At 38.5% G+C, this 23,393-nt stretch overlaps 1 protein-coding gene across 1 annotated transcript in view; it reads left to right on the top strand.

Moving 5' to 3' along the window:
• The window catches only part of KIF26B (kinesin family member 26B), a 284,115-nt gene that overhangs the window by 168,033 nt on the left and 92,689 nt on the right, over positions 1 to 23,393 (top strand). Inside the window, exon 5 of the mRNA XM_027683763.1 lies at positions 9,383 to 9,566. Coding sequence (XP_027539564.1) covers positions 9,383 to 9,566 — 184 coding nt within the window. The remainder of the gene's footprint in view (positions 1 to 9,382; positions 9,567 to 23,393) is intronic.

The following is a 23,393-nucleotide window of genomic DNA, read 5'->3' as shown; positions in this document are numbered from 1 at the left end:
TGTCCAGACTTCTCTTGTTTCAACATATGTCCTTTAGCTCTTTTTCTCCTTCCATACCCTGGTACAGAGTGTAACTCCATCATCTTGGTACCCTCCTTTTAGGTACCGGAGGGGGGGATGATGAGTTAGACATCTCCAAAACCATCATAACTATTTGTGTGAATTTGCTGAGATGATCTAGATTAAATTATCATTTCCCACCATTTGTGAAATTCTTTGTGCTTCAGCCTATTTCCATGAAGGTGGGATCATAAAATTTCTTTCTTTTGTTTTGTCTACTTTGCTTATTAGCTGTTAGGACTGGACTGATTTTAGGATGTGTGCAGTCTGTTATGAGAAGAGCCTCATTCTTGGACCGTATCATATTATATGTAGTAATGGCTATAGTCTCCAGTAGTTGAAAACAACTTGTCTCAGAGAATTATCACTATTTCATGGTGGTGACTTAAATAAGTACAAGACAAGACTAACAGGAACTCTTAGAGGAAATAGTTTTTACTACGACAGGAGATTGCTTGTCAGAGCTGGGCTGAAGTGCATTGAATTTCAGTGCATCTGCATTGTCAGAATAGTTTACCATTTGTACACTGGTGTTATTTTAAATGTGCTGACCTCAAAAATATTGATGAGGAAAAATCCCCTGTAAAACATACCTGGCTTTTAACCTTTTTATGGTTCTGCCAACTGGAAAGTTAAACAATGACAAAATGGACTGTGAATCTGTGTGCTGGCTGCTTTTCCTCCTGGTGTTATGAGAGGTTTTTGCTGAATGGGACAGAGATGAAGCAAAATAGCTTTCCACACAGTATGTGGTCAGGCTTTAGCATCCAAGGTAATAGAATAACCGTAATCATATAAGCTCCATGAAACTTACAGCTAAAGAATTTTCTTTATGTGATTTTAAGGACTGTTATTAAATGGCCAGTGGTTTGTGGGCCTCTCATTGCAAAGCTTCTGTTAGTCATGTTTTTGAGCTGGCATGAATGCTCATGAAAAGAGTCAGCTAGGGGCTGACTAATAGTCCTGTCCCATGGTTTGGCATTTGCTACGTTGTCTCAGATATAGGAAAAATCTGCCAGCTATTCCTGGTGGAGCTTTTATAAGAAGGCAGTGTAACTGTACATCTAAAGCCCTAATATTTTACAGCTAACACTTGAAGACTGACAGATCTGCATATGTTTCTTGTTTTACACAACAACAGTACAAATATAAAACAGTGCACGTCTCCTTTCTTATTGCTTAGTGGCAATGCCAGTGACTTGCTATATAAATCTTTATTATATATAGGGAACACTTCTTAACATTCAAAGCTTGAGCTGGATGGAGCCTATTTCTGATCTTTCCTTGGAAGATACTAGAACCCTTGCCCTCAGCTCTGTGAGCCTGAAATTAAGGCTACTCTGGTTTGTGGTTGTCGCACTCTTGCCTATTCAGTTTTCACACATGGACTTGAAAATGCATTGTCAAGTAACCATGGCAGTAATTGGTAAGTTCTTACACTTGAATTCATTTGAATTATAGTAAATATAGCTGGTTTTCTTCCCCTATTAAACTAGTAATAGACATCTGATTTTATTTTACCCAAGTATAACGGTTCAGCTTGCTTCATGTATTAAGCATGCAGTGACACATGTCCAATTGATCCTCAGAGCTTTCCAAGAACAGGATAATGTAGTGAGCACTGTGATCTGTCTGACTACTGTTTTTTATAAAAGCATATCTCATAAAACCATTTTTAGAGAGAAAAATAAGGTAGGTTAATAATAAAAAACAATCTTTACCCATTCTTAAAAAAATGACTAGTAGTTTCTCTTCTGTTTTTGAATGCTGAACATTTTTTTAGAGTTGGGTTCTTCTGCTGGTCTCCAAAATCACTCTTTTTTTCTCTAAAGGTGCAGACTGATTATGTGTGTCTGCAGCCAATAACACAGAAGGAGGGGTAATCTGGTCATTTTTATAGTGTGTGGTGACCTGAGTCAGTAATGCCTGAAATTTAGAAACCATACTAAGAGGAGAAGATAATGATGTGACAAAAAAAGGAAAGAAACCAGAAATGACCTTTCTCTAGCTAAATGTATCAAGATATTGAGTCAAGTAGTTTTCTTGATGAGTAGTATTGAAGGACAAGGGTGTGATCTTGTAAAAATCCAAATGTGATGGTTCATTTGAGTTGTTACTTTTTTTGCCTTGATGCATGAGTGCTAATTAATGATCCCCTTGCCAAAGGCAGAAGGACATCTGTCATTGAATCAGGATTTTCCAGGAACTTTTAGGTTAGATAAAAAGATCTTTACTGGAATACAGTGATTCCTGGTGAAGAGAATCTTGTGAATCAAACAATAATGACACGAGAAGGGATTTGTTTCATATCTTGTAATACCCTTCTCTAAAACTGGGAGTTTCACTCAAGTAACAACTGTGTAGAATATGAGTCCTCTGTCCTACAATGTGTATGTACATAGAGTTTTGAGCTTTTGATTACGCTGTTGGTCTTCAAGCATATTCATTACCTTTGTTTTGGTGCAGTCTAGGACCAGCTCTGTTGCTAGTGAATTTACACAAATTTCAAGTTTATGTAAGAGCATATCTGAGCTCTTAATTTTACTACGTTTGCCTGTGTGCAGCAAGCCTCAGCTTTTGTAAGATCTGTCCTGAATAAAGTTTGAAACCCTATTTTGACTGTTTTAGAATCAAATAAATTGAAAATAATGGGTTTCTGGACAGTTACAGTACAGTTCCTGGGGAGATCGCAGTCACTAAGGCACTGTGGCCAGAATATCCTTACTACCACCCAAGACGTGAAAGATTACAGCCTGGGACAGCTTTATTGTTGCTATGAAATTGGATGCATGCATAAAAATAAAGAGAACAATAAGGGGCAAGTGTTTACTGGGCATTAGAGAGATGTTTATTATACCTTCTACAGCATAAGCAGAAAGCTCAAATTTTCTCCAGATTTTAAAGGCATTGTAAAATAATTAAACACAAATACTAAGAATCTTACTGGAAGTACAAATCTAGGAAGTGTTCCTCTGAGGATTCTTATTTCATTCTTCACATATCTTGCTAGGCTGCAACACCACAGCCCTGGGTTGGGCCACACAGAGAATTAAAGTGGAGTAAAGTTGCCCTGATTCTTGTTTATAGCTTGTAACTTCCTGTTGCAAGGCAGGGAATAAGGACTGAGAAGTGACATGGCAAGCCAGCTGCACGGTTTGTTGCTCTGTCTTTTTGCTTTCACTCTGGATGAGAAAAACTGTTCCATGTAGAGGTATGAGGAGAAGCTTTTGGAGGTTGTTCTCGCTCTGCCATGGAGCATGCTTCCCAGATGATAGCCCTGGTTTGCAGCAGATGGTGGAGAGGCAACCTGGCCCCTTCCAGCAGAGCATGGTTGTTAGCTTGTTGGTTAAACAACCTGTAAAGCATCTCTCTTCTCTTTGCTTTAGAAGATGCAAAGAAAGGCATGGCACAAAGGAAACCATGGCTCCTCGCCAGTTCATTGCCTCCAAACAGAAATATGAGATTTGTATGAAACCACATTTTGTACCACATGCCTCAGATTTTAAGGCTGGGAAAGTGCTTTCCATAGTAATTCAGGTATATTAACCATGTCAAATAAGTATGATTTAGAGCACTCTTGGCACAAGCCCATTCAGGAGGTTAAAGTGGTAGTGGCCAAGCCAAAATAAGTGAAGAAAAAAGAAAAGAAAAAAAAGAAGAAGAAAGGGAGGGAAAGAAAGCGTGCAGCCAGGGCAGGTGTGGGGTTTCCCCTTTTGGTAGTAATACTCAGGTCAACCTGATTGTAATGTCACGTTAGTAAGTCTACATCACCTATAGAGGTGACTGGGAGAAAAAAAAGAGTAATTTTTTGTGATGATTCAGAGAAGGTAGATTAGATCCCTCTAATCAGAAAATGTGAACATCCCTTTAAGTGCCCTGTGTCTAGTTTTTATAGGTAGCATGTAGCTGATGTAATTCAGTAGTGAAAGATCATAGAGAAGGCATTTTTGAATGACCCTGTGTAACTGAAAATCAAGACTAGCTTTTCTCACAGAAAACAAGTCTGCATAGTTGTAAATTTACTGTATCCCATTGTTTTTTACCTTCCAGCTACGTGAGGACCTATATATGACATGATATGATATCATGACTCATTTTATAGAAACATAATTACCCAAAGCAGAAAATACACTGTGAAACCGTTTGCAAACCTTTGAGTTGGAAATAATCAAAACTAATGGCAATCTTCCAGTATACCTTTGTTTGACATTCTGTCACTTAAATAAAATACTATACAGACTACGTTTTACTTTGTAGCTGACAGCCAAGAGTTTATACTTTTTCTGCAGGAAGAATTATGTCTGGGGTTTAAAAAAAACCAAACGAGAACATAAGTAGGGTTTTTAATCTGAGGGTGAGGCTTGGTAATGGTATCTTTCACTTTTAGGTGGCCAACTTGAGACTATAGGACATGAGCATTTCATGCTCGGTATCCAACGCTTCTGACCATAAATATCGGTATATTTTATAACTGGTGATATAGCCACACAAATATGCTTAAAGAGTTTGCTCAGAAGACTCATTTCCAAACTAAACTTGCGTCTATTTTCCAACCTAGCATTAAGATACAGCAGGCAAGGCAGTTTTGGATAAGTAAAGGTCGTGTTTTAGTTGTTAGGGAATATCATTAACCTCCTTTGGGCTTGTCAAACCAGAACATCCTCTGGTAAGCCATTCCTTGCATGGAAAAAGTTCATTCCTTACTCTTTGAATGATGTTCCCAGCCAAGAGTATTTGTGTTACAAAATGAAATGTATACCTCCAAATAAAAAAGAAAAATAGATTTTTAGTTTTAATTAAAATTGTAAATATTTACATTACAGTTAGCTAATCCATGACTGTTCAACCTCCATAGCTTGAGAACTATTTTCTCTGTGGAAAATATGATATGAAAATGAGCATATTTCAGTTTCTATTTTGACACAGAAACTAATATGCTAGCTCAATGGCTCCTGTGATCTGGAATTTTGTTTCCAATGGTAATAAGTATTGAATGCCTTGTAGTGGAGTATGAATATCCTGTAATGAATAATTATACAGAGTTACACACCTAGGAAATCTTTTCAGATGTCAGTGGTGAAGGAGCAAGTCAGTCAGTGTTACTTATGAATGATGATCTTTGCTGACACAACTGTGAATAATATTTTAAGTATTCACTTAATGTTTCACCTCCCTCTGGATCTAATGAACCTACTGGCCTTAGTGACCTCTACTTTGACAGTGGGTCCTGAAGTTTTAACTTTGCTTTGGATGATGTGTTGCTGAAAAAACATTTTCTTTTATGAAGCTAAAGAGGTGTCCCTTGAATTTTATTAGCATTAATTTAGAAACCATGAATTTTCCAACTGTTCCTTCCACGGAGTTTCCTTATACGTATTGTACTGTAAGAAATTACCCAATGACTTCTCTAAGCAAGGCATTTACAGAGCTTTCCATAATGGTTTTTATTTTGTCTTAAGAGTTTCATCAACTTCATTCTTGTATTTCTTATAAGTAGCATGAATAACTTAGCAGAGTTATTTCCGTCAAGCCTAGAAATGCCTTTGTTCTGTGTTAAAAATTATTTAATCCATTTATGCTCATTTGTCTCTCTAGACAAGTTTCCAAAGAGCATACTTTGTCCCCCTACATCTCAGAATTACCTCTAAGCTGGTTTACTTCCATTTCTTCAATGAATCCCATGGAGGACATTCAACTTTCAGAAAGTTCCTATCAATCATAAATTGGTTTCCAGTGTAGGGGAGTTAGCTCTACAATCAGTGTGTTTGAAAATCCCAGCCTGGTCGTGAATTTTTAAGGGAAAAAATATATCAACATTTCTGCATAGGTGGGAGGCGAAAAGTATTCTGACTGCCCAAAGACATACCTTATTAGACTTTTATTTTAAAAAACAAAAAGCAGAGAATGTCCTTTCAAGAAATGATCTCGGTCTTTGCTATGGATCAGGTGGATTTTCAAAGCAGTTCCCCTTTGCTGCCAGCAATCTATTAGTTTTATTTGGATTGAACTTTAATCTGCTTTCTAATGTCCCTCCTGCAATTTCAGCTCTTGATCTTGTTATTATTTCATCTACCAGAAATCTTGTAAGGTTTCAAAAAGTTTCCAGATGCTTGTTTACATCCAGAAAAGATAGACCAAAATATCTGAAGGTGTTAATCCAAAGTATATTAGCTAAACTGGATTAAATCTGCATTATTTTGGAAGGTAACTCAGTAAAATGACATTAAAGACAGTTCTGTTGTGAATGAATGTGTCCACACAGTGATCTAATACAATTTAAATTGTGCACTTCAAAAATTTAATTTGGATCAAGTTCCTTGTGTGTCTCTGGGGACACAATCCCTACCACAGCCATGCCGCACACACAGTGGGAAAGTGGTTTACGATGCACTGGAGCCCACTGCACACCCCTGCGTAGTTCATGGCTGATATCACTGGGCTCAAGTGGGAGCTGATATAACTTTGAGTATGATCAGCTTATTGTCTGTACATAAAGCCATGCTGCCATCGTCACCATTACCATTATGCAATAGTGTGCAAAGTCTCGAGTAGAAATCAGAGTCCTATTATACTAGATACTAAATGAAAAAAAAAAAATGGCTCCTGTACAAAGAGCAGAGCCTAAACAGCTGCTGGCTGAGCTGGGCAGGCTGTGAGCTGCAGCAGCATCAGGTCTCCCAAGGTCCAGCCTGGTGCTTTGCCTGAGATATCTAGTGATGCAGAGAGTCTGCATGGGAGAGCCAGGCCTCTGACTCCCTGAAAAAGTAAAATATGAGAATTTCTAATCTCCTGTGCAGCATTGCAGAGCTAAATCAGCATCAGCTGGCATGACCAGCTGTGTTTAGAGCAATGCTAGCCACCCAAGCTGAATTATTTTGCTCATGCAAATGTGCTCGTAAGGAAGCCACACTCTATGTATTTGTGTCATGTTGCAGCCTACATCTGGTTAAAATATCCTTCTCTTCCCAGCTAAGTGCTCTGGGAATTACTTGATGCTTATTGCCTTTTTGATCCCCTTCAAAATTCAGTCAAGTCTGATAGGACTTGTAATGATTTTCTAGCCTGCCATGCATTGATTTTTCTCTCCTTGGGGAAAAACAGAAAACCCCATGAAGTTCTGGGAAATAGTTTATTGTTTTTCATATATTTTACCAGTTGCAGGCCAAAAATATAACGAAAATTCAGGTTATTCCATCTGAATGCAATCTGAAAGGTTGTAACTGTCAAACTAGAATATAGTTCCAAGATTTTGAAAAGGCCAGGTACCTCGAACAACATTTTTTCTTTAAGAAAATGCCAGCTATGGGCTTGGTTGGGTCAAAAAGTGGTTTGTATTACATTGTCAGCTTTGTAAAAGGAACAGCAAAGTCTGGAGAAGCATTTTGTAGCAAGAGGAATAATAGCTCTGTCAGTCAATTCAGAAAACAGCTTTTAGGAAATATATTTTCACCCAGAGTCAGTGAGACCAGATGGATGACCACAGTAAGTGGACCCACTGCCTGTTTTTAAAACTGGACTAATGAGCTTGACCACAAGGGTGAATTTTTCAGTATGTTTGGCCAACATTTGTGTTTTCAATTGTTGCACATAGTAGATTTTCCTTGGAATAATTTCGTAGTGAAACTAAGGCACACAGAAGATCTCGACTTAACATGGACAACTTCATAGAAGTGTTAGTGATGGACAGTGTGGAAGCTGAAATCATTGAATTCTCTCAAACCATTGAAATATTGCTAGGAACAGGAAAAATTGTTTTGACCAACATATTTTGATTATGTTTTCTCTGAAAAAAAAACGGATGCTTAAAAGAGAGGGCTTGATTATGAACATCAGTGTCTAGGGCAGAGTGAAGGGCAAGGACAAGGAGGTGGTACAGAAACTTCTGATTTCTAATTCTGTGTTAGATCAGTTAAAATCTCCTAGTGTTTTCCTTTTATTAGAAACTAATCTGTCTGAAACTGCTTTTAACTTGCCATAGGCTAAAAGAATATATACTAGAGGTGCACACAGTGTGCACGCGACCAGCTGACACATGGTAATTTCATGCCCAGAAGTAATTTGTTCATGTGCTTGAGACACATGATACAAACACAAGTTACTTGCATACTGAAATATGTGTTTGTGTACATATATATATAAAATTCAATCTTTTTCCCTAACTCCTTGGGATAAAATGATGCAATTACTTTTGTAAGTTCAGAGTTGGATAATATATACTGATACCAGTGTCAGGGAACTAAGGCTTCTTAAAACTTAGGAGGATTTGGAATTATTGGTCTTGACTGTCACACTTCAGCGAAGTGAGGAGAGCTACTGTCAGTAGAGACTACTTTTATACCTATCTTAAGTCGCAATTTGTCTGCCAAAGCAAACAACCTGAAATTGTTGTATCCATCTCTCCATTGAGACAGTGCTCCCATTGACCTGCTCTGTTTAAAGTGGTCATTTTACAAAAGGTAAGCCACGGGACAGTATGATTAATTTTAACATTATCCATGGGCAGTGCAGAATGCACAAGTGTTGGACCAAAGCAGCTGCAGCAAAGAGTGAACGTTGAATTATCTCTCAAAATAAAACATTTTAAAAATAAAAATACTGAATGTTTCTGTTCCAGAAAAGCTTAGTTTTTTAATCAAAGTCTATACAAACTTCAGCATTCTTATCTAAGAATAACCTACTATTAAAAACAGTCTTCACTGTTTTCCCTGCTTAGTGGTTAATGCAGCTGGAGTTTGTATGATTGTCTCCATCTCATTGCAAATAGCAATATTTTCATTGGTTACCATTTGTTCAGTTTTTAGACTAGCTTATGTTTTAAGAGCTGATAAAAATTTCAAACAGCTAGTGCAAGGCTTCTTACACCTTAGCAAATTAGTGAGCATTTATTACTAATTAACTTAACAGTGGCTGCTTGCATCCAAACACTGCACAAGTATTAATCTTCTAATCAGAGACTTATGAATGAGACACAATTCGGTGTGAACCATTTGGTGACCAAACTTAATTTTAAAACAGAAATTACCAGATTGCTCATTGATTTAATTGGACGGTTTTGAGCCTTCTTGCAAGTTGAATTGTTTCAACAGATACTGATAGAGGCCCAATTGTGACCCTATTTAATGCAGATTGTAAATTTGGAGCAACTTTGTGAACTCAATGGCATTAAACTATTAATAATGAATGAGGAACAAGAATTATAAAACTGTTGGGATCGATGAGGTCAAAATTGAGAACCTACACAAATAGTAACCTGAAAAATACCATTATTCATTCTTGTTAATGAGTTTGAGGATGCTTTACCTTACTCTTGTTTTTCCCACAGAGCTGCTCAGAAATTGAACCTGTCTTCCAAAAAGAAGAAGCACAGGCCTTCTGCATCATCTGTTCCTGAATCTCCTCTCTTCTCTACCTGCTTCAGCAGTATTCTTCAGACTTCCCCACCACCTGCACCACCATGTTTGTTGAGGGCGGTCAGCAAAGTGAAAGACACCCCTGGTTTGGGCAAGGTAAGCCTTGCAAATATCACTAAAACACTTGTTTTCTTTGGGAGATTTTATCCTTGTTCAAAACATTAGGGAATTGGAAGACCATGTTCTTTCTCAGTTGGATTTACTGCAGTTGGTCCCTGAACACGTGTACAAAAGCCTAATAACCTGAGTCACTTAGGGCAAATGAATTTCTAATGAAGTTGACTTGAACACAGACAGAGCTAATTGTGTAGCAGTAATACACTTCAAGACCGAGCTACATTAATGTACCTGCACTGAGACCACAGTGTGGAGGTAATATCCATTCTGCCAGGGTTTCAGGAGCATTTGGTCTCCATGGCCGTGTTTAAACTGCATAGCAGTTGCTTGCTGTCACATGTTTTGTGTTCCTGATCCCTTTGCTTTCCAGACTGGTGTATTGGCTGGACACACTGTAATTTGCTTCTGGCTCATGTTTCTTGGCTTTCTTCCAGTATATATACCTGAACAAAACCAATGCTGATAATGATAAATTGCTCCTTTTTCCTTCTGTCATGTTATTTCCTCCCTTTCTGCATAATCATTCCCTCTTAAAATGCTGTTTAGGTGCACACTTACGCTGAGGCGATGAAGGAGGTAGCTATATAGTTTGCTGTTTGTAGTTTGTCAGAGTGGCCCTTCCTTTTTCCCTGTTATAATTGAAGAGTGTGGCATATTACATCTGGGAATACATGCAGGCAGTTGCTGAGGACAGCAGTTTGCTTTAATCAAGGTAGTTTCTTATGCAAGCATCTGTGTGCGTGGCTTTTCCATATTCATTGAATACTAAGCAGTGACAATGAATTTGGTGAAAGTTTTTGTTTAGAGGAGAAATTGTATTGTATGACCTAGGAGTGCTGAGGATAGGCTCTGGAATTTTCACTTCTGATTTTGGATACTCCCTTTCTTATATTGTGCAGTTCCAGGGTTTTCTTTCAAAGAACAATGGTATTACTTTCATGGCTGGTGTAATGCCTGTTTGAAAAGAGATTCCCTCCGCAGGGGGCTCCCTTTCTTTCCTCTGGCCTGGTAGGTGGGAAGAAATGCAGAAATCTGTCATGATCTTATAAAAGTTTAATAGTGATGCATACTCTGACTAGCAGGGAGAGGAGGAGTAAACTTGAACCTGTTCATTGTTGTAAGAAGTTGCTATAGAATAGTTTTAAAATGGAAGCCATCCTTTCAGGAGTCTTACTTTTCTGTGCCTAGGGCAGGTTTCATCTGAATAAAAAGTCCATCGAGGAATAATGAAGGGTGTATGCTTGAAAACAAGGGGCTAATCTCCCATGTTGAACTTTTCTGGACTATCAGTCCAGAAGACCACAGAGATACAAACATAGCTCTGTCTAAACATTCCAAGCTTGATCTGAACCGTTCTTGTTCCTCTCATCCCCGGTTTCCACTGGAGAGGGCTTGGAAAACAGTTTTGCAGTATGCCCAAACAGACCTGTGATTTGCTTCTTCATCAAGACCATGTACCAGAACAGGCTCCAGGCTTTCCACCTGTGAGAGTAAAACTGAAATTTTACAGCCCAGGTCATGAAGGTGGATATTTCTTTTCACTTTAGACTTGCCATACTGAAGCTATCAGGCTACATGATACATAGCTAAGAGGTTTTAACATACGCTTCTTCAAAGTAGTAATCCCAATAAGGTTATTTCATATAGTCAAAATAGACAAAATTAATTTTTTCCACATTTCCATTAGCAAAAAAATGTCTAACCTGCAGTTCCTGGAAGCCAGTTTCATTTTTCACCTCTTGGTTTCTTATAGAAGTCACTCTATAATTGTGACCTGAAGCTTTTATACTTTCATCAAAGTTTCCCATCAGTTTACCTCTGTAGCACGATTTTCATTTTAATGTGTCAGAAATGGGTGAGAAGCACAATAAGTAAATAACTGCAGGATAACAATATAATTTATCTGTCAGACTGGGAAAACTTCAGATGAGGTAATGGAATTTCCAGCTTATTTGCTTTTAATTTTCATTGTTATTTATACACATTCTGTTCAGTTTGGTTGGGATACGTTTTGATAGGCGTCTGCTAAAAAACTATTACTTTTCTCAGCACTTTGTCTCTCTTCTGTAAGGGTATAAATTTATAGAATATGGACCCTTGTGTAGGTAGTGGGTTCAGGGAAGCTAGATGTTATTTTCAATTACTTACAGTTTTTTCTTGGTTTGTATTTAAATAGCATTTTACCAGCAATCTCAATTTGATAAAAATCTGTTTCACTTTGGGTTTAAGTGAGCTGGGCAATTTCTAACATGATGGTTTGTTACTGGAAAGTCTGGTTCACCAGAACTGAAACGATAGCCTTTGCCAAGGATTCTGGATTTCTGAGACTCCAGGGGCAGCTGTGCATAGGCTGCCTGGAAGGCAGGCTCACTGCTACAGGGCTGTGAGCCCTGGCACAGACTCTGCATATCACTGGCTTGGTATCAGCCTGAAAACTGTCTGTGAGCCAGGGGAGGTGGGTATCTGAGACGTGAAGATAGGAAGTTGGGTACTTCAAAGCTTTATGTTTGAGGTTAAATTTCATTTCACAGTTTTCTAAAATGAACTTGCAAGATAACAGCTGCTATTTTCACTTGTACTAGAAATTTCAAAGATTCTACTTCTCATTGCAAATTAATGACAATGATTTATTTAAAATTATAGAATTGCTCATCTGTTATATGTAGGCATAAATTTTTTTTTAGTTAAAATAGGAAGATCTGCTTATCAGCAATATATTTAAAAGTTAATTCGCAGCTCAATACAGATATGGGTACAACTAAAGAGTCTAAACTGACAAAGAGAATTAGAGATTATATATTCAGGTTGCATGCTTCACACCTTTTCTTACAAAATGCCTTGCAAATCAGAACTGTGCCAGCTTGGACTTTAGAAGAAGTATTATTTGAAATCTAAAGTTCAGCTTCACAGAAACAGGAAGATGATATTAATAATGAAATGGTGGGACTGCATAATCAGCATTTTACTTTGATGCTAGATACACCACTGAGCCTAGCAGAAAATACAGCAGTGTCAAAGGGAAATAAAGTATTAGAGGACAAGATTCTTTGTTGCACTCATTTCCAGATGATGATGTTAAATAAAAGGGTGTGACCATGCTGCAAATGTATTAACAGAGGTGCTTGTATGGGTCATAATGTATGCATGTGCTTTAGATTTGCATTTGCTGGCAGAGGAATATGATCTTGAGTGGTATGGTAGTGTGGTATCCCCACACCTGCTTCTTGAGAGCAGAGATTGCCCTTTGGGCTGAGTGACAGTCCAGCTCCATATACTGCCACAGCTTCATTGTCACTTCTCTCTCTGCTGTCTTTGAGTCATCATATTCTGAGTGGCAGATTGCTTTTACTGGGTTTACAGAGAGTGCTACTCTTATGGATGGTTGTACATGATGTCTCCCCAAGTCCCATAGTTTTCCTGAAGACCCTCGTTAAATCTGTTTTGTCCTTCCTGACAATAAGCCAAAAACAGAGAAAAAAGGCTTTCTGTGCATGAAGAATGAATTATTCCATGCCTGCATGGAATGACCATGTAGGACCATTCTAGTAAGGTTTGCTCCCCAGTCTACTTCCCTCCTTCCTCCCCTGTACAACCTTTGTCTAAACCAATACTTTTGATGAAAATCTGAAATGTTCTTTCTGTGAAAGAAGATGTTTTGCTGATTTCCACATGAAAAATGGCTGAAATGAAAAATTTTCTGCCAGCCTTAATAAATAGGTTGTTTTCAGGTGGCACAGGGTTTAGGATGAATGGATGTGGTTTATGTGCTTCCTGTCATTTATTATTTTTCTGTGTAGTCTTATAAACCTCTGTCACTGAGAGGTATTTGTTATGTTTGGGCAGAGATTAGTTTACTTTTCATTACTTATAATTTTTTTGCTGTGAATTTTATTAGTTGATACTTGTTAATCTCAAAATAAAATAACAATTCTTGGGCGTTAAAATAATCCCTATGCAAAAGGTTTCTACCAGGGAAAAGCAAGTCACCACTGAACTTTCTTCAAGTAGTCTTTTCAACCTATTAATAAAAGTGACTCTGTTTTGTGATTCTGTTTACTTTTTATTTTTCTGTAGCAACAGGACTCCTGTTTGCAGACCCTAGCCCTGTTTTGCTAAATTATGTGTAAATTCAGATTGAAAAAAAATCTTGTCTCTGTCCAGAGCACTTATGATTTCACTGTAGGGAGGAAGACCAGACAGGCAGAGAGACAGGACAAGAAGAAACAATTCGGTATTATTGGTTATCTTGATAGTGGTGTCCTCAACCCATCAGGAGTCTAATATTAGATACCCCTCATCAAGCTGTTGTATGTGCCGTAGAAGAGGAGATTATTAAAATCTTTGAAGGGGGAGTGATAGGCTATGCTGCAGATGCTTCTGAGAAGCCCTTTCCAAGTGTGTGAGACAGGGTAGGAAGTGGCACAGAGAGGGGTTTCTGAGAGTCTAGTGAGTGAGAGAGCGATGCGTGAGCTGGTCTCCTGGCATCAAGCACAGGGCTGAGCATGGAGTCTGGCTGGGAGGGGCCATGAATGGGAACCAAGCCATGGCCAAATGCCAAGAGTGGCAATAGGAGGTTAGTAGAAGATTGACAGCATGATAGAAACTCCTGAGTCAATGCACCTTTCTCCCAAGGACCTGTGTCACGTAGTAAAGAAGATTCAGTGCATGGCTGAAAAATCTAATCTTCTGTTACAGCACAATATTTGATTGAAATAAGCCCAAAATCTACTATTCAGTTTATGTTATTCTGCAGCTTAGCTTTTCTTCACATTGGTTTGCATAAAAATCTATATGGAAGCATCAGAAAGATTTTTGTCTACCCTGAAAGTACCATACCAGCACAGTATTTCCAGGGCACTCAGTTTTGTCATCCTTTTTGTGAATGTCACTGGGAGCTGGTACCCACTTCCCCAAGCCCAGTGAGTGTTCCCACTGTAATGGCTAGCTGGTTGACTATATTGTTTGGTGAGGGAGAACACATTTGTGTGGGGAGAAGTGTGATACTTCTCATATCTTTGCAGGCAGGAGGTCCACAAAGGCAGAATACCACTGATGACTAATGAGCAGTCTTATGCCTTTGGCCTTAAAAGGCAGTGGTATTATCATTGTTAAAAATCAAAAGGTGGCCTTATATGGTACTTTGTAGATTGGTCATATAGTATGTTACTATCCTTTTGATTCAAGCGGCTATTCAAGATGCAATGTTTATGCAAATTTTTTCCAGATAGAGGTTAGAAGGGAATAAATAAGAGAATCATTTAGGTTGGAGAAGGCCTTTAAGATCACTGAGTCTAACTATTAACCTAACATTGCCAAGTCCACCACTAAATCGTGTATTAGGAACAGGACAATTCAGTTCTTTTATAAGGAAATACAAAATCTTTACTACCAATAGAGAAAAGCAACCAAAGGGAATTTTCCTTCTAACTTCACCAGGCCCTTTCAGCTAGGACTTCAATGTCTCATTCCTTCCTTTGTTTAAGGGCATTTTTTTGTCTTAAAGTAAAAATGTTCGTTCAGATTTTTCTTCTCCCTGTTGCTTTTTCTGTCCCTTGTGCTGTTTATTGTTTATATGTACCCTTGCCAAAAGTAACAGTGAAGAAAGCTCTAGTGGCCAAGCAGTTCAGTTTCTGAATAGATTCACAACTGTCTTTTGGCTGGGACAAAATTGTATGCCAATACTTTGGGTTCACAAACTGCTAGTATTTCAGTTGTCCACTGCCTTAAAATAGTTTTTGTTGACTTTTCACTAAGTAGGGAAACAGTTGTTGCACTGGCCTTGACATGCTTTAATCCAAACCGCATAACAGCACAGTACGTATGTTAACAATGAGTAAGTATTATATTGACTATGACCTGTATGAATCATGATGTGAATAGTCTTTGTCAAAAATGTTTTCAATGGCTATGCCAACTCTTTCTCTCAGTGCAGCAGGAAGCAAAGAGACATTCTTTAAATTATGTGATTTGCAAAGTTGATTTGAAGGGAACAAAATTGATGCACATCTTGATGAAGTCCAAAAGGTACAGGAAACCTCCTTTTCTACTACCAGAGTTTGCATTTTGAGCTGCTGATTGACGGATGCTAGGATTTTTTTTTGCAACATTATGATATATGTTTAGGAGGCATCTATGAAAACCTGTGTTATGGTCAGCAAAAATACAAACAGAACTTGAAAAATATGTTCTTATTTTACTTCACTGCCATCCACCTTGAAGGTTTTTCAGAGAGAATCGGAAGAGGTTCTCTTTCCTTTTTAAAGCAGAGATTCTCTCTCCTTCATCCTTCAGGTGTATAGGGGGAAAAGTTAACAGTTAGATGATAAATGTGATTTAAACCCCTTTATCACAGAAAACAATTTCTGAGGTGAGAGCTGGTTTTTTTCCCCAAAGTTACCATGGCTACTGAAAGGTGGTAGGATGATCCCTTGAGGCATTTAAAGGAGACATATGTGTTCATCTTTGTTGTCAACATGATTGTTGTACAAATTAGTTAGTTCCACTTGGAATGAAATCCAGGTGGCCTTTTGCCCTCCAGACAGAGTTGCTCAGAGCTGAGATTTTTCTCACGAAACGTACTATTTGGGCCTGGTGGAGGATTTCATGCTCTTTGCCTAGATTCCAGCTTGATGAGATTTTCTGGGAGGAGTTTTAATACCTCAAGCTACTTTAAAATATGAAATTAATAGAAGCTGGAAGAAGTGCTGTAAACAATAATATCTTACCGTCGTCAGTCATATTTTCTATGAACACTTAGTTTTCCTTTTGCTAAAGTAAAGCTTATTCTGGATGTGCAAGTAGCAAGCCAGGCATGCCAGGACCCTGTTGGATTGTATTTTTGTTGACTGTGAAGTAAGGCATATTTTAAAGACATCTCAATGCAGTCATGTTTCCATGATTTAGAGAATAGCTATAGCTGCTGTTCCTTCTCTATGAAGTCCAGCAGCTGCTACTTCGTAGGAGTTAGGAGCACATATCAACAAAACTACTAAAGGAAAATCTGTCCCATTGCCTAAACTTTATACCATGTAAGAGAGAATTCCCGTGTGCAGAAGCAGGGCTGCTTTTCTGCCATATAATCTAGCCAGCCCCTTTAGGAGGGGGAGATTATACCTATTAATGAACAGTTTAAGGGATGTGAATCCATTTTGACCCAGCTGCAAGCTTTAAAAGCTTAGAAAGTGGCTCCACAGTTCCTGTCCTGACAAGCTGTCTTTCCTGATAATGGGATTCCTAAGGTGAGTTGGCAAGAAGCTGACCCCAGAGAGGGGAATTCACAGCAAGTGGATGCTAGTGTAGTGGGTTCCTGGAGCATTGCAGATGCAGGCAAGTAAATGAAGGTTGACACCAAGGAATAGGTGTCAAACCTGAAATGGGAAATTTAAAGAATACTGCTTCTTTGCTTACATCTGACTCCGCAAAACAGAACAGTTTTTCTGTATGGCATTAGGAGTGATGTAGGCACCGTGTGAGCAAACATGATACTAAGGTATCTTTCTCTTCTGTTAATTCCTTTGCCTCTACTGATTTTCCAAAATAAAAACATCTTTCAAACTAGTAGACATCGTCCTCTTCACCAGAGGGAGGAGGGTGGTGCGAAAACAGCAGCGCAGAAAGTGAGGTTTTCTAGCAAGTAATATATAATCCTTAATTGAAACTCTTGGCTTTGGAAAAAAAGATCTCTTTCCGTATATCATAGACAAAAACTTGCATCCTAATCTGAGTACCAGCTCCTGGTAATAGCAAATATAGACAAGAGACTAGTGTTCATTAAATTCCTTTTTTGCCTCAAAGAATACCAAAAATGATGCTTTTCCCTTTAGTGACATCTTCCCATGTGTATTCAGCCTTGTACTGATGAGCTTGTGAGCACAAGAGGTGGCTAGAGATTTCCAGGTGTAATTGAACTTGACAGAAAAAATATGAAAAAGGCTGTACCTCGACTGACTTTTTATTTCTGTGTTAGAAGAATCAATATTTTCTGTGTTTCTTTTATAGTACATTTCACCCAGGAAAAGACCTGCAAAGTCTAGTTTTGTACTGTTTACCCTAGTCTATTTTGATGATTTTTTCTGTAAACATTAATGATCTAAAGAAAATTAGCTTTCTCAAATCACTTCAGGCTGGTGGTACTAGGGTTTGTATGTTCCTAAGTGACTTTATTTATCTAGTACCCTCTGCATTGTCATATGATTTTATGCCTAGCAATCTGTAAGTTTTATGCTAGTTGACTTTTCTTAATTCAAGTCATTTAGTGGAATGAATCACCATAATTTGTAGGCATCTAGTTAGCTATGGGCCCATACGGGTCAATTAATTTGATTATTTTCATGTTGATAGGCTAATAAAGCTACAGAAATCTTTACTCTTGCTCACCTAGGAAGTACGCTTTAAACATGTGCTCATGTTGTTGAAATAGTATGACAGTACAGTGGCCACGTATTTTAAAGTCTCTTAAACATTGTATGAAAATAACTAGATTTTTCTAGAATATGAAAACATTGGTTTTAACACTGATCTCCTCTAAGTTTTTCTGAGCTATTGTATTTTTATTTACTTTGTTTTCCAATTTAGGTTGTACTGCTGGTTGGTATTTTGATGGTTCTAGTTTTAATCACTTCCATTTTCTTTTTAAATCTTTCAGTAGTATTTACTGAAATGACCCTTTCTTCCCTGCCCTCTCCCCCATATGTCTCACCCCATTAAATTAATTTTTAAATTCATGAAGAAGAGGTTAATATAAATCAGGAAAATCAAGGCGAAAGAAACTGAAAATTACAAGAGTATTTCTCAGACAATGCTGAAGAAGGAATTTAAATGCTGTATGTGAGAACATGGTAAGATTTCTGAGATCTTAAGCAAGTACCAGGCACTGTACTTGGAGCGCTCAGCTGTAGACATTATTACAATTTTTTTCTTTAAAACTTCCTAAAGCTCTTCTCCTCCCAACCTTTTTCTTTTGTGTTTCACTTCTCTCAGCGTGTGTCGAAGAGCAGTGGTGCAGGCGGGATGGTGACACTGCGGGAGGCTCCACTATACCACTGCTGTAACATCATGGGCTAATGATTTGTCTGAGCCTCTTGGTTCAACCTCAAGGTTATCATGCTTTTTTTTATCCTAAAGGTCTGGGCTTTACCTCGTTTCTCTGGTGCAACATCGACTTAAATAGATAACTAGCTCCACTGAGGAAGAGGCAATGTGGACTGTATTTTAATACTGAGAAAACCATTAGAATATATCTCCTCTTATTCGGTCTCCCCTTTTTTTGCCTTTTCCTTTAGGATTCACACCCATTTTTGGAAATATCTATTGACATTTATACATTTTTTGTGCTCTTATGAGGAGCATGTATCTCCATGCTTCGAGTTGTTATCTCCCTGTGTTTCTCTTCACTCTTTAGTGCCAACATTATTGCCACCTTAGGACACGATTCATGTTGGTAGCTTAGGTGACCTGATCGCTATCCTTCTGATCTAGGCTGGTCATATGTATTCCTCTCATGGAGGAATGGAGACAAGTGTTACGTATATTATAATGGGCTGACTTGCCTACCAGATGTTCCTTTATTTTTCAGTTGATTAGAGAGGCAGCTGCCTTAGAATGAGATATCTGTGTTTTGGCTGGCTCAAATAAGGTAAAAAACAGCTACTGTGAGATACAGTAACAAGGTGCTTGCAGAAAGTTCTAGGTGCATTCATCTCCTCCAGGTGGAAGTCTACATCCTCTGCTTTCCAGTGTACGAAACATAGAGGTTCACTATACAGCAACCGGGTCTGGTTGAGCAGACCAGCATGCAACTGAGCAGGTTGCATAAAGCAGCCAGACCTTCATGGAAAAGGACCAAGCAGATTTTTTCACATTTGGTCTTGGGTAAACCAAAGGAAAGTTGAACTGATCTTTATTGAGTCAAGGACCAGAGATGTTCAGCTGTACTTCTGTTGGGATGGATCTATACATATGGTCATAATGTGCACACCTGTTAGATTAGAGCCTCTGGCCCTCTTGTTGTTCTATAATGTGACCTGCGAATTGCTTCCAGTAGGACTCCTTCCCAGAAGTGTAGGCAGTGTGACTTGGGCTTTCTTTGCTGGATCTGGATTCCTGATACCCAAATGCCATTTCCTTTTCCAAATATAAGTAGACTTTTTCCTCTGTATTTTTGAGAACGTGATTAGCAGTTAAATTATCTTTCATCAGATAGTGATATATGAAGTGCCAGATATGAAAAGTAATACTTCAATGTTCCTATTTTAATTTATGAAAGAATCTTTCTATATAGTGAAGGTAAAACCAAAGTTTGATGAAATCATTGACCTGTTTGATATTAAAAATCAGGAGGTATTTTAATACATTTTTAAGTCTTGTGGCTCCTAAAGTCTTTTGTAGCACTCAGAAGTGAGAAACAGAGGAGGTGCACCTGTGATGGGTGGATGGAAATGTGTATGTGGAATTCTCACTTTATTTCGTGTGTATATTTGCATCTAGAAACATATAGCTGCATATATATATATTCATCTCCCCATCCTCACCAGCGCAGGGGAATTATATAGGAAAAAGCTACACATGGAGTTTCTGAGCAAGTTATCTGAAAAAAATGTAAGGCTAACAGGTTGTAGACTTGCTTTTATTTGTAAACTAGCAGATTTTTTTGGGGGTGAACTCAACATTCCCTTAGGACATTGCCATTAAACTCATAGATTTTAATCCAGAGTAATATAATTTTTCTTGTTTAGCCCAGTCCTCCTATGCAATGTATTATCTTTTTTTCTCCTATGTGGTGACTGAAAATGCTTTTACAAATAGCAGCATTTTACATTAAATTCTCTAGGTAAATCTAAGGCTCTGTTGCGTTTCTGTAGATCACGACTGCTTTAATCCCTGTTAATTAATGCTGGATTTTTCCACAGATCTGTTCAATACACGATGTTTGTACTGAAGGGAGACATGTAGAAAAAGATGTCGTGTCAAAATGTGGTGTGTATTAAAATGCCAGGAAGGCTGTACAATAACCTTTACAGCATCACATACCCCATTGCAGAAAAATAGACTTGCGAAACCTTAACAACTCTTCATCCTTTCTTCTCTCCCCCTTTTCCCAAGAAAATATGACATATGTATTTCAAACTGTATGGCGTGAGCATAATTATCTTTGCTTTAATGTCATGCCCCTTCTTTCCACCATTCAGTACTGATGGAGTTTTATCCAAAAGCAAATCTTGATTTGCAATAGGAACCTGTTCTTGACTAGCTTGTCTGTAGCCCCTGAACCCAGTTTCTGGAAGTAGTGTGGCTAGAAAAGCTACCCACCCCCAACAAAATACCTTAAGCACTGCTTTTTTATCAACTGAGAGGAGCAGTTCTAAGATATGTGCTGGCACGAGCTCTGGCAGAGGCACTGGGGATGTGTCTCACCTGGCCACACAAAAGGAGAAGGCATGCACCCTGACTCATAACAGCGTGATATGGTAGATGTGGTAAGCACAAGGAGGCCCAGGCTGCTTTTGGGAAATGGAATACCGACACAGAGGAGGAAACAGGATTCCCCCAGGGCCTTGTACACTGTGAGCAGTGGGAATCATGAATCTCTGCAGATGGGAGGGAGTTATTCATCATAAAGACTATTATGCCGTGCAAGGCATTGCTGAAACAGAACACCACCAAGCTATTTCCTATCTTATCAGGGTGTATTAATAATGCAGTAGTAATAATAGAAGTACAAATTAAAAATAACTGGATGGGCAGATAAGCAGAGTTCTTGAGATTAAGGATATTGGGAATTGCTTCAAACAGTTAATTGCAGAGCAGCACATAGAGGGAAATTTGCCTTTATTATTTTCTTTTTCTTCATCTTATCTCTGCCAGCATTATTTCTAGGGCTTTCACATAGACACTAGTAGGCAGAATATTTCCTCAGGAATTCAGACTGTTCTTTTTTATCTCCAAAGAAATTAAGTATCTTTTGCTAATCCATCTAATTCAGTAGGGACTAATAATGCCAAATAAAAAGAGTATTCTGATTATTAGCCTTCGTGTACACAAATCTCTTATCATTTTCTCCTTCCACTTGCATCCCACAATACAAAGGCAGACAAGACATTACAAGTGTCAAATATTCAGGCTTCAGGACAAATTGATGCAGACAATTCCCTAGAGGTTTGTAAGCTCCTTCTGGATTGCAGTTGCATGAAATCCCCAGAGTCCCTGAAGCTCTTAAGGTGTAATAGCTGGCTTGGGCAAAGAGAAGTGTGAGTATATGGTTCTCTGGCACTGGATGACTGTGTTCCCCCAAGTCCTTTCTTTCACTACCTATGTCTGTCAGTCACAGACCTGGCAGAGTTTTACCTGATTTGGGGGCCTCTGCAGTGTTCCTTTCCACAGAATTAAAATAAAACTTCAGAACTAGTCTTTGGTCCCCTGCTGGGTACCAAAACATGCCTTACATAGGGCATTAAACTGCTGTCACTTTGATTTCAAGTTGTATTTGCTAAGCAATTTTCAGGACACTCAAATTCTGCTCTCAATGAAACAGATACTAAAGCTAGTGCAATGCACAGTCATTTCACACAGCTCTGTCCAAGCAACACTGGCCCACTGAGAGATAAAGTTATCAAGGGAAGACCATTTGATTGAACATCCAATACACTGATGGAGCAGAAGCTTAGCAAAGAACTACAGCACAACTATTACTCCACTGTTTTTCTGGAAAGCAACATAATTTGTGAGACTAGCAATATTAGAGTTTGGTGTCAAAGACGGTAAATCATGTCATCCTGCTTTTAACATGGTTTCAGCAGTCCCAAAAGCTTCTCCATGTAGTACTGCTAGTACTGAAGAACTTAATCTACTGTACAGAATAGTTCCTCACAATTGGTTGCCAGAGGAATATCCTACATGACTTGTCAGATTAAAAGCTTAAATATTGATTTCTTCAGTAACAGGAGAAAAAGAAAGCCCTTTGGAAGGGATGGCATGAATCAAAACTCAGGCTGGGGTGGAAGGAGGTGGAGGGTGTCAAGGACAAAAGGGTGTATTATTTGCACACTGATCCTGAACTTCCTGTGCGTGCCATTAGAATGGTAAGCACTCAGCAGAGTTTGATGGTTAACTTCTGAAACAGAGTGGTGCACTGTTGATTGGTTACTCTTCATTCAGGTTGTACATCCACGAAGGTAAATGGTGTAGATTAGAGCATCAAGGATGAACATAGCAGCACGTGAATTCACCAGCTTCATGCTGGTGAAAAAGTGAAAGTAAGTAAACTACACTGGCCAAGTGAGAAGTGGACAAGCTCCATTTACTTGTGCTTACACTTGACAAAAGCACTGTGTGGAACATTTTAATCTTGTGAACTAGATGACTGAAACACTCTGAGCACGAGTTCATATGGATGGTGAAACTATCAGGGTTCGTAGGCATTTTTACACAATCTGCCCAAAATCTGTGTCCATGATACTCATTAATTATGATAGCTCCTGTCATGCTATTAAGCCTATCAATCCAAATCCAGATTCTCTTCCTTTTGTTTCCTCCCCAGAAATTATTCACAAATGTTTTCCATCTACCTATCCATGTCTCTGATGTGCATCTTCTTGTCCCTAACTCCCACTGATGTTTCTTGTTTGTCTCAGTTTTGCTGTTGCACCTCCATTAGTTGGGATGATCTTCTCACCATTTCTGCACTCTCGAGTGCAGGCCTCTGTACTGAACCTGTCCACATTCTACCTGTGCCTTTTCCAGTCTGAGCACTGCATCTTAAATGTCTACATTTCTTCTCATTCAGGAAGGCTTTTCTATTTTTCCCCTATG

This window comes from Neopelma chrysocephalum, unplaced genomic scaffold, assembly GCF_003984885.1.
Source record: "Neopelma chrysocephalum unplaced genomic scaffold, ASM398488v2 Primary Assembly neopelma1_23, whole genome shotgun sequence".
In the NCBI taxonomy this organism is placed as follows: domain Eukaryota; kingdom Metazoa; phylum Chordata; class Aves; order Passeriformes; family Pipridae; genus Neopelma; species Neopelma chrysocephalum.
Note: the sequence above shows the minus strand (reverse complement) of the source record. Positions and strands in the feature narration are given on the sequence as shown.